The sequence below is a fragment of the Geotrypetes seraphini genome, chromosome 4 (assembly GCF_902459505.1).
Source record: "Geotrypetes seraphini chromosome 4, aGeoSer1.1, whole genome shotgun sequence".
NCBI lineage: Eukaryota > Metazoa > Chordata > Amphibia > Gymnophiona > Dermophiidae > Geotrypetes > Geotrypetes seraphini.
The window spans coordinates 248,583,896-248,596,221 of NC_047087.1; the positions used below are offsets into that span (position 1 = coordinate 248,583,896).

Here is a 12,326-nt window from a genome sequence, read left to right on the forward strand (position 1 = left end):
TGCCTTAGAAATAGTTGAAATTATTTTTTTGTTGTTCATTTGTAACTTGCCTAGAATGGATATCTTATTCTAGGTTGTGTGTTGATTTGTAAGCTACCTAGAGCCAGCATGGTTGAATGGGCAACATAATGGATATCAAGATCTACATACACAGACAATTTCCAGAAACCATTTATCCAAGTAAACAAGCTATTTTTGAAAACTGCTCACCCTTCCTTCCTGCAATGGCTCTTCAAGTTGGACAATCGGACCTACTGTTTTCCTCCCTCCCCCCCCAGGTGCAGCTGCTGTAGGCCATTGCCTGGTCTGCCTAACAGTTAAAGTGGCCTCAGCTAGGAGCCTAAAGTACTCATGGCAAGGGGAGGGGAGGGGGAGGAGACAGGGAGGTAGCAAATTATATAGACAACACCAGCAGTAGAAAATGCATTTTTATTTTCATGGAAAAAGCTACAATAAGATTTGTAAAAGGTTTATGAGGTTATCACCCATACAAGAAAAAATATCTAGAAAATAAAGTGAAGAGCAACAAAAAACATTACACCTCTACTCAGCAGTGCAATTAGTTCACATTGCGGTAAAGTTGAGTCAAGTATGGAAGAAATCAAAAAACATGTGTTTCCCCATTATTAGCATATTGAAAAATTACAGTGCAAAGATTTTTAGGTTTTATGAAAGCTGCAATCAGTCCATAGACCATCCTGTGAAGGGACCTTTTTATTTAATGACCTGCAGTTGTATTTGTCAATACTGTGCACAAAAAAGGCTAAAGGGAATTTACTTACATAGATAAAATAAGATATGCAGTCTATACAGTAAAAAAAAAAAAAATTAAATAATGCACTAAGAATGGAACCTGAACACAGAATTACCAAACCAATGACATCTAAAGACTTTACAAACATGTACTGTACTTCTCATGTAAAAAAAGTAAACTTTGGGGGGAAAAAATTGGTTGCTTTACAACTGTATTATGAATCTGAGACTGAAGGTGCAGATGGCCAACTATCTTTACCAAAAAAAAAAAAAAAAGACAAGACTAAAATGTCCTTTCCAAAGCATACAAAAACCAAAGATAAATACTTTCATCACAGTCTTATGGTATTTTTGGAAGCTTCGTTTTCTTTCGCTCCAGAAGTGCACCTAAATGTCTAAAAAAAACCCCAAAAAGGACTTCATGGTATATTGAAACTGTAAACTCTGCTCGATTTACTCCTCTAATTTTGAGACAGAAACCAACCCTAGATTTACAGTACTCTGAGGTTTATATGAAATCTTCCAAAAGTTCACATTGCATATTTCTGAGTCCATTCTCTTGCTAGTCTGTTGTATCTGTAGAATTAAAAACAAAAAAAATACACATTTTATTACAATCTCCTGATCAGAATAGAACTTATACACTTTATTATTGTGTGGCATAAAGCTGTTCTCCAAAGGATTTTAGGAGAAAAATACTTGGCAAAAACTCAAACCCAGCAAGTAGTGTAAGCCACTGTTCTTCAACCTTTTGACACCTATGGACCAGCAGAAATAAAATAATTATTTTCTAGACCGGCACCAGTCCGCAGACCGGCAGTTGAAGAACACTGGGTTAAGTCGTGGGCCAGACCCTGCCCTTCTCCACCCAATCTCTGCGCCCCAGACCCCACCCCAATAATAGTACTAATTGTAACACCATTTTTTCCCATTCATTTTTCATATATACAGTACTCCCCTAGTATTCGCAGGGGTTCCATTCCAGGAACCCCCGCGAATCTTGAAAAAAACCGCAAATACAGTTTTCAGCGGGGGAGACAGGAGAGGCAGCCGGAGTGCCAGCAAGTGAAGGAAATCACTCGCGGTATTGCTCAGACCGCCTCTTCCTGCACTAAAGTCAGGCCTCACCAATCAGGAGCTGCATGTCAAAGCAGCTCCTGATTGGTGAGGCCCAACTTTAGTGCAGGAAGAGGCGGTCGGAGCATACCACAAGTGATTTCCATCACTCACCGGCGCTCCGGCTGCTCTCTCCTGCCCAGTCATTCGTGGTCGGAAAAACACACAAATGACTGGGACTGCGAATGATCGGGGAGCACTGTATACACTCACACACACAATATAATCGTATTAATAACACATAATGGTTAACCACAAAATTAAACTACACAAAGCATACTCTATGCTTCTCAACATTCCTACTAGAAAACAGATAACCCCATGCAAATACGGGACCAAAAACTAAAAGTGCTAATATATACAAACAAACCCTAAGATGCGAGACTCTGCATACAGTACAACCCCAGAGGAAAAGAAACAAATGCATTTTTTCCTGAACAGGCAGCAGATGTAAATCAATCATTAAATTCAAAACTAAAATCATTCCCCCTACCTTTGTTGTCTCCCTCCCTCCATGTTGTGCCTTAACTTCTGGCCTGCTCCCGCCTGGCCATTTTATGCCGCCCCGGTGTTGTCTTCATGTCGGCTCCCTCTTCCTCAATGCTGCAATGCACAAAGACATGGGCAGCGGCTCCTCACGTGTCCTGTGTCAGAGAGAAGGCTTCCGGTTCAGGCGCGGGAAGCACGTTGGAGCCGCTGACCATGTCTTTGTGCACTGCAGCACTGAGGAAGAGGGAGCCGGCCCAAAGACAACACCGCATCGATTGCACTGTGGCCCGGTGGCTGAAGAACACTGTCTCGGGCCTGATGCACGTGCCAGCCCTGTGGACTGGCAGGAAATTTTTGCGGACTGGCACCAGTCCATAAACTGGTGAAGGAAGAACACTGGTATAAGCCATTTTAGCACCAAATTGGAAGATTATTCAGATTCTAGTGAAGAGTGTTGCCATTAGCAATACTTCAGTACTGGGGCTGGGTGAGAAGAGGACGAAAGAACAGGGATGCTGAAGTTATTAAGCCATTAAGAATTTTATTTTTCTGCAATTTAATATAGAAAAGCAGTTCTAACTACAAGAAACCAAGCTGAAATTGCCATTTGCTTTAAAGAAAACACTGTTTAACTTTTTTGTTCAAGGGGGTCAAATTCAATTTCTCACCAAAGGGGGAGAGGATGGGAGATCAGCAAGTAATTTTTGGAAAGGTTAAAACAAAAACAAACAAAGTGGTGGGCACTTGGAATGCTCTCCCGGAGGAGGTTGTGATGGAGACTACTGTTCTGGGTTTCAAACACAAGTTGGATGCCTACCTTCTTGCTAATCATATTGAGGGATACGGGAAATCCGGGTCTCCATAAAGGAGTACCTAAATGGGCCTCCGCGTGTGCGGATCGCCAGACTAGATGGACCTAGGTCTGATCCGGAGAAGGCATTTCTTATGTTCTTATGTAGTTTAGTAATTTTTGCATGCTTATTTTATATTACAAAATAGTTCTAAACTTTGTGTCTATAGTTTTGGGTTGTGTGTGGCAAAAAGGATTTAGATAATAGAAAGTTGAGAAATTACCAGGGATTTTGGGGAGGAGCAGAATAGAACAAAAAGGAAAGAGGGACCCAAGGTGTATTTCTTATATACTTCCACCTCCAAAAAAAAAAAAAAAAAAGTTAAATTTTCTCATCCATATCTTCACTTCCTCCATCTATATTCTTGCTGGAACCTCAGAACAGCACTTTCAGCATGGCTGTGTTTTTAAAACACAGCTTAATTAGCTCTTCTTGTATGTATGTGTCATTTTGCTAAATTAGTTATGTACACCTGTAATGAGTAAAACCTCTCTCTTATTATGATTTCCTCGCTGCTTTGAGAATCAGTGAGCGATACTTACTAGTTGTCAGCCTTCATTCTTTGTAGAAGAAAGTTGTGTGACAGCGGTAAAAAGGTATGTAAAGAGCAAATGAAGATACCTAGGAAGCAAGACTTACTTTTCCTTGTCCGATTTGTAGATCTGTGCAATATCTGGTACTAAGGGATCATCGGGATTAGGGTCACAAAGTAAGGAGCATATGGATAATAAAACTAGAAAAGAAGTAAACAGATGTCTATTTAGGAGATCAGAATGGGAACAATCTTTGGGGAAAAACCACAACCTCATTATGGCATACAGTGTTCCCCCGTAAATTCGCAGTTCACAGACTCACTAATTCATGGTATGCTCCAACTGCTTCTTCCTAAAGTCAGGCTACACCAATCAGGAGCTGCATGTAAAAGCAGCTTCTGATTGGTATAGCCTGACTTTAGTAACAGGAAGAGGTGGTTGGAGCATATTGCGAATGATCTTCTGCATCTGTTGACGCCCCAGCTGCCCTCTCTTGCCTCTTGACAGGCACAAAACCGCATTTGTGGGGGTTTTTGAAATTCGCAGGTGTTCCTGTAACAGAACCCCCATGAATTTCAGGGGGAATACTGTATACAGAATTAATTACTGCAACACAGTGTTGGGAGCTTACCGTATATACTTGAACATAAACCAAAGTAACCTTATTTCCCCAAAAAGGAAGAAAAAAGGTCGACTTGAATATAAACCCGGGGGGGGGGGGTGTTAATATTCAAGTGCAGTGCCCTGCCAGGCTTTACGCCCAGTTCCTTCCTCCCTCCCTGCCAGACTTTGCATTTAGCCCACTCCCTTACTTCCTCCCTGCCAGGATCTGCATCCAGCTCCTTCCCTCACTCCCACCCCTGCTGGTCTTTGCCCTGAAAGATTCTGTACTCTGACCCCCCCTTCCTCCTGCTGCCTTACAGGCTCCATCGGGCCTGCCTTAACTCCTGGTGGGCCAGGACAGGAGTGCTACCTCCCGCCTCCTGTCCTGGCAGATTCTCAGAAGTGTTACCTTCCACCGTCCCCCACATATCTTTCAAATCCCTGGTGGTCCAGCGGTGAACCGCAGCAGGAGTGACTTTCCTTTGCTCCTGCTCGCACAGAGGTGCTAGTTGACTGGTTACCGTGAGTTCTCGGTAGGGATCCCTCCTATCCTGGCCCACCAGGTCTTACAACAGGCCTGGCAGAGGCCTGCAACAGGTTTTTTTTTTTTTTGGAGGGGGAAATCAGCGCTGACCCAAATATAAACCGAGACCCACATTTTCTTGGCCCCAAAATCTTGGTTTATATTTGAGTATATACGGTATGTCCCAATTGCAACAATAAATGTCAAATACATTCCATGCCAGATCTGGAAACCCCCCCCCCCCCCAAAAAAAAAAAAAAAAAACCTTCACAGAAGCAGGTTCTAAGAATAGTATTTCAAAATATGACCTTAAGAGAAGGCAGAGCATGTGATAACAATCTGAGCATAGCAATACTGTCAACATAAACATCCATTAATAAACAAAACCAAGGACATTTCAAACCTTGAAACCCACAAATTACAAACACACGTTTCCCTCATCACTCCTGGGCGAATTCTGCACAATGCAGAATTTGTATAGAACTATTTCGGCACAGGGACTAGGAAACAGCTACTGCAAAAGATGCAGCAAACAATGCTGGCCATGTAGGTAGGAAAAGGAAATGGTGGTGGCTTAAGTGCCTGCCAAAAGGCAGTATGTTTCTTATGCTGGCCTGCGAGGACAGAAGAGATGCACGTTAGCCACACAGGTCCTAAGAAAGCAAGGGAAATTAGTTCAAATCAAACAGCTGGAGAGATGAGTTGGTAAGATGTGGTGGAGAGGGGACAAGCCTTATGATCAAGCAAACCATCTTTGAAATTATGCTTTGAATACAACTTCTCTGTATTTATTATTTTTGTTTTATGTATTTAAATCTTTTATACCCTGTTTGAGGCAAAAGTGGGTCAAACAAAAAAAAACAAAACACACACACAAAATTAACAAACATCTTTTCTGAAACTTTACACGGGACACAGTTACAACAGCTGCCCATAGAAACAACCCAACACTAGAAGACCATTCAAACAGTGGCGATCAATTTTAAGAAAATGCCTGTACAAACAAATGGGTCTTCAATTTTTTTTTAATTGCTGCAAAAATGTACTAAATCGAATATAACCCAGCAGGACATTCCGTAACAGGGTCCCAGCAAAAGAAAATGCATGCTCAACAGTATGCATACAAACCTTATTCAAATCTGGTTATCACTACTTTTCTATCCATTTCAGATCTTAAAGTTATGTACTGGCCTACCCCACTGTTCTTCAACCGCCGGTCCGCAGGAAATTTCTGCCGGTCCGTGCAGGGCCGGTAAGATTGCTACTGCTGCTGCTAAAGCCGACAGGAAGTCTTCTTTCTGATGTCAATTCTGAGGACGTTCTGGGCCAGCCAATCGCTGCCTGGCTGGCCCAGAACGTCCTCTACGACATCAGAAAGAAGACTTCTTGTTGGCTTTAGCAGCAGCAGCAGCAGCAGCAGCAGCAGGGCGGTAAGATAGCAGCCGACCCGGGAAAAGGAAAGAGGGAGGCTTTTTTTTTGGCGTGGCAGGGAGGGAAGGAGGTAGGCAGGCAGGCAGGCTGGCTTCTGGGGTGGGGGTGGGACAAAGTGTGGAAGGCATGAGAGGGACATGGGAAGAAGGCACCGGGGGCACTAAGGACATGGGAAGGAAAGAGGGAGGGAATAGAAAGGGACAATTGTTGGACCTGAGTGCAGAAAGAAAGAAATGAAAGAAAGGATACACAGACAGAAGGAAACGCAACCAGAGACTCGTGAAATCACCAGACAGCAAAGGTAGGAAAAATGATTTTATTTTCAATTTAGTGATCAAAACGTGTCAGTTTTGAGAATTTATATCTGCTGTCTATATTTTGCACTATATTTGTCTATTTTTCTATAGTTACTGAGGTGACCGAGCTCGTGGAGATGGGGCGGAAACGGGGGTTTTAAAATTTTAGTCCTAGTAGTTTGCCGGTCCAAAAAATAATTTTTATTTCTGCCGGTCTACGGGTGTAAAAAGGTTGAAAAACACTGGCCTACAACATTGCATCAGCTGCTGCAAACACACTAGATCTGCCACAGAAACACTGGTACATCTTATATTGCACCCTAAAATCCAATTAATGCAAGTGTAACTTTCAGTTCTGACACTGCATGTTCGTACTTTTCAATTCCCAAGATCATCTGTGCTGCTGAATTTCGAATAATCTGCAAAACTTTAAACTTTATCTTCGCAGTACCCAGATAGAGGGTATTACAGTAATCCACTCTACTATGAATCAAAGACTGTACAACCAGTCTAAAATCAGAGGCTGGGAGCATTGGTTTCAATTTAACAAACAATCTCAAATAATAAAAAGAAGATCCCACCACCTGTGCCACTTGTTCAAAGTCAAATGGGAGTATAACACTCAGCTGCTGATTTCACTAAGAATTTCTTTCCAGCGAATTCACAATCCAGCCCACATAGTAACGAAGATGCTCTGCCACTAATCACCATAATTTCAGTTTTCACAAACTACAGTGGTGCCTCGCATAACGGACGCCTCGCACAGCGAACGCTGCGCACAACGAACTTCAGGTCTTGCTTCCCACAACGAACTTCGTTTCACACAACGAAGTCGCCCGAGCTGCATCCTTAACTGCCCTCTCTCGGCGCTACATATTTTAAACCCCCCTGCCGCCGCCACCGCATATTTTTAAACCTCCCCCCGCCGCCACCGCATATTTTTAAACCTCCCCCCGCCGCCACCGCATATTTGTAAACCTCCCACCGCCGCCACCGCATATTTTTAAACCTCCCACCGCCGCCACATATTTTTTTTAAAAAAGCCACCACTGCTGCAACTTTCTCACCCGCTCACTCGAACTGGTGGTCTAGCAAATTTCCCAGCCAGAAGCGCAGACAGAGATCAAGAGCAAGCCTTCTGTGCTACTGCCTGGGCCTGCGCTGATCTCTGAATGGCTGCAGTCAGCTCTCGCGGGACTCACAAGAACTAACTGCAGCCAGCTCTCGCGGGACTCACAAGAACTAACTGCAGCCATTCGGAGATCGGCATGGGCCCACACAGGCGTGCAGAGGAATTGCTCCTGATCTCTGCGCTTCTGGCCTGTATGCCACTGGCTGGGAAAGATGGGAGGAATTAAAAAAGGTACTGGGGAGTATGTGGGGGGTGATTATAATACACAGCAAGGATCAACAAAACCCCTGTCTCCCCTCCCCTTCACATATATCCCCTCTATATCATGCTAACAGCTCTAACAAGATAAATTTATCTTTTTTTATGTCATCTTAGCATATTTTATGCTACAGAACAAATTATTTTGTTTTACATGTATTCTTATGGGAAAACGCGTTTCACACAACGAACGTTTCACATAACAAACTTGCTCCTGGAACGGATTAAGTTCGTTGTGTGAGGCACCACTGTAACTTCTCTCTCTTCATCCAGTCATTAACATTTCCCATATACTGCTTTATCATATCACCATTGAATTCTACTGCAAATTATTAGACAGCATTGTATTATGTTATATTAAGAATTTCTACTTTTTTTGCACATAACCTTAAATTGATATGAATGTCAGTATCAAATGTCAACCATCTAGGCAGATTAATTTGAATGCTTAATACATTACTAAGTTGAACAAACAATTCTCTAAAATTTATGTGATAAAAATAACTTGCATTGAGAGATTTCTTATCCTTCAGGGTTCAAAACAAATCATTATCTTTGTTTTAAAGATCCCAATTTTCTATTAAAATCTATTTGCTGAAAATCACATTGTGAAGGCTCTACATTAGTAAATTAACATGCTTACTCAATCTTTCTCTAACAGCATGTGCACATGAAACCACAACACTTGGAGGCCAACTCCTGAATTAGAGAGAAAGGGACTGGGACTTGCATACTGTCATTTTGTGGTTACACATTCAGAGCAGGTTTACTTATATACAGGTACTTATTTTGTACCATGAGCAATGGAGTGATTTGCCCAGAGTTACAAGGAGCAGTGCTGAGATTCGATCCCACAATCTTTGGACGCTGAGGCAGCTGCTCTACCACTAGGCCACTCTTCACCTTAGCAATCTAAGCCATATGCCACTCTTCCTTTTTGGTGAAATATGATGCCCAAACCTGTGTGTGTCAGATAAGACAGCATCAAGCCATCGCTAGACATAAGGTAAAATGAGGCTAGCTAACCTACCAATAGTGCTTTGAGGTACAGTGTTACCAATTCAGGCTGAGATGTGGTTAACCTGCTATGGTCCAAATCATATTCAGGTGGAAGGAATGAATGTTTCTACTGCTCAGTATGGATCACCAGAAGCTTCATAGGCTGCGGCTATGCAACTGGCAGCACCTCCTCTGGAAAGGCCCTCTTGTGATTACCCTGAAAGATGTCAGGATGGCTGTTGAAGCCATACACAAACTCTACACACTATTCACTCAACAATCTGTCCAAATAGTGGCTACAACTCTGCAAGTAGAGTCTGAATCTAAGATGATCTAAAATATGAAAGTAGGTGCTTTGGAGCCCACTGAGAGGAGTGCTGCAATTATATTTGGAGAACTTTATGTACAGTATAGAGCAGGAAACAAAAACAACCAAACACACCTCTACAGGATTTGCAAGAATCAGGATTCAAGAGTTACTATGTGTCATTTTGATGATTTTTACCGAGATGTGTGTGTGCACTAATATCAATTATTGCTGTACAACATGCCACATGCAATTTTATGTTTTACTCCTGTCGATCAAATCAGGAAGGATTCTGGAAAGTGGCGAATGTTACGCCAATCTTAAAGAAAGGTTCGAGGGGAAAGACGGGAAACTACAGGCCGGCGAGTCTGACCGGCGAGTCTGACCTCGGTACCGGGAAAGATGGTAGAGGCGCTGATAAAGGACCACATCATTGATCACCTTGATGAACACAATCTGATGAGGACCAGCCAGCATGGCTTCAGCAAAGGACAATCTTTCTTGACAAACTTGCTGCACTTCTTCGAGGGAGTTAACAGACAGATAGACAAAAGTGACCCGTTGACATTGTATATCTGGATTTTCAGAAGGCATTTGACAAGGTCCCGCATGAACGACTACTTCTAAAAATTGCGAGCCATTGGACCGAGGGTGAAATATTCATGTGGATCAAAAACTGGTTGGCAGATAGAAAACAGAGAGTGGGGGTAAATGGACAATACTCGGACTGGAAAAGCGTCACCAGTGGAGTGCAACAGGATTCGGTGTTTGGGCCTGTGCTCTTCAACATATTTATAAATGACCTGGAAATTGGAACGATGAGCGAGGTGATTAAATTTGCAGATAATACGAAGTTATTCGGAGTAGTGAAGACGCAGGAGGATTGCGAAGACCTGCAACAGGACATAAACACACTTGAGAAATGGGCCGCGACATGGCAAATGAAGTTTAATATGGATAAGTGTAAGGTGATGCATGTCGGTAACAAAAATCTTGTACACGAATACAGGATGTCTGGTGGAGTACTTGGAGAGACCCCCCAGGAAAGAGACTCGGGAGTACTGGTCGACAAGTCGATGAAGCCATCCGCTCAATGTGTGGCGGCGGCGAAAAGGGCGAACAGAATGCTTGGAATGATTAAGAAGGGGATCATGAACAGATCGGAGAAGATTATCATGCCCCTGTATTGGACCATGGTGCAACCCCACCTGGAATACTGCGTCCAGCACTGGTTGCCGTACTTGAAGAAAAAACAAAAAGAATTGACCCCAAAATATCCACAAAGAAGAAAATCCAGAGAAAACCAAAAAAAACTCTGTGGAGTGACGATGTTCCTAAATGGACTTTATTTGAAAGTATCAAAGTTCCAAAGGTACACTAAAATCATCCACATAAAATAATTCCATCCACATAAAAGTAAATCATCCACATAAGAGCCTTAAAGGACTTAGTCTGCTAGGGATACAGGACCCAACATGGTCCGCGTTTCGACAAAAAGTCTTCTTCAGGGGTCCCTGGGGGGTCCTATAAAGGTGAGTACGTGGGAAACAATTGTGTGGTGAGCAAGCAGTGTCTCACTTCCGGCTCACCACACAATTGTTTCCCACGTACTCACCTTTATAGGACCCCCCAGGGACTCCTGAAGAAGACTTTTTGTCGAAACGCGGACCGTGTTAGGTCCTGTATCCCTAGTGGACTATATAGGGTATATTAAGTCTCTTATGTGTACGATTTACTTTTATGTGGATGGAATTATTTTATGTGGTCTATTTTAGTGTACCTTTGGAACTTTGATACTTTCAAATAAAGTCCATTTAGGAACATCGTCACTCCACAGAGTTTTTTTGTTTTTTTTTGCCGTACTTGAAGGACACGGTACTCTCGAAAGGGTCCAGAGAAGAGCGACTAAAATGGTTAAGGGGCTGGAGGAGTTGTTGTACAGCGAGAGATTAGAGAAATTGGGCCTCTTCTCCCTTGAAAAGAGGATCCAGAAGGGACATGGTTGAAACATTCAAGATAATGAAGGGAATAGACTTAGTAGACAGACAGGTTGTTCACCCTCTCCAAGGTAGGGAGAACAAGAGGGCTCTCTCTAAAGTTAAAAGAGGATAGATTCCATACAAACGTAAGGAAGTTCTTTTTCACCCAGAGAGTGGTGGAAAACTGGAATGCTCTTCTGGAGGCTGTCGTAGGGGAAAACACCCTCCAGGGATTCAAGACAAAGTTAGACAAGTTCCTGCTAGACCAGAATGTATGCAGGTAAGGCTAGACTCAGTTAGGGCTCAGGTCCTTGATCTAGGGGCCGCTGCGGGAGCAGACTGCTGGGCACGATTGACCACTGGTCTAACCCAGCAGTGGCAATTCTTATGAAGAAGGTATGTTTTATGCTGCAACATGGATCTATGTTGGTTTTCTGACTGGGGAATGGTTGAATGTAGAAATAAAGAAAAAAAAAAAAAATACTTTTTAATTGTACTAATAATGTAGCTTATGATTAGCTTTCGAAGGTAACCCCTTCTTCCTCTTTTGGTCTCCAGCTACCATTGAACAAGCATGAAAGCATTTCAATGGTAGCTGGAGACCAAAAGAGGTGACGACGAAATAGTTTTGAATTTCTTTGTTAAGTGGACTAACACAGCCACCACACCTCTTCACTCATGACTAGAGAATAAACATATTCTACAAGATGCGTAACTGGGTGAAGAGTTTTCTTTCTTTTCGCCCTACCCTTGCTTGTTTCATGGACTTTGTGAGGCTTCTGCTCTTAGTTTTGATTTGCTCAAATTACCATTCTCATCTCAGCAGATTAGCTAGATTACTTGGCTTAAGTGTTAATGTTTCAGAATTTTCTGCTGCATTTCAGACATCCTGGCTTTGATAACTAACCAAATAATAAAAAAATAAAAAAAGGCCCCAAAAAATTAAATATCAGAAGTACTCTGTAAATAATCATGTCAGGAGAGCTGTGTTTAAAATCTGTTCAGATAAGTACAAAATACAGTACACACGGAGACCACTGGATGAGGAAAAAGCTG

The 12,326-nt window shown here is 42.6% G+C and overlaps 1 protein-coding gene across 1 annotated transcript in view; it reads right to left on the reverse strand.

Moving 5' to 3' along the window:
* Positions 1–410: 410 nt before the first annotated feature.
* UBE2D1 (ubiquitin conjugating enzyme E2 D1) overlaps positions 411–12,326 on the reverse strand; it is a 70,517-nt gene continuing 58,601 nt past the window's right edge. The window contains exons 6-7 of the mRNA XM_033941277.1: positions 3,849–3,942; positions 411–1,329 (exon numbers count right to left, since the gene is read on the reverse strand). Coding sequence (XP_033797168.1) covers positions 1,284–1,329; positions 3,849–3,942 — 140 coding nt within the window. The 3' untranslated portion in view covers positions 411–1,283. The remainder of the gene's footprint in view (positions 1,330–3,848; positions 3,943–12,326) is intronic.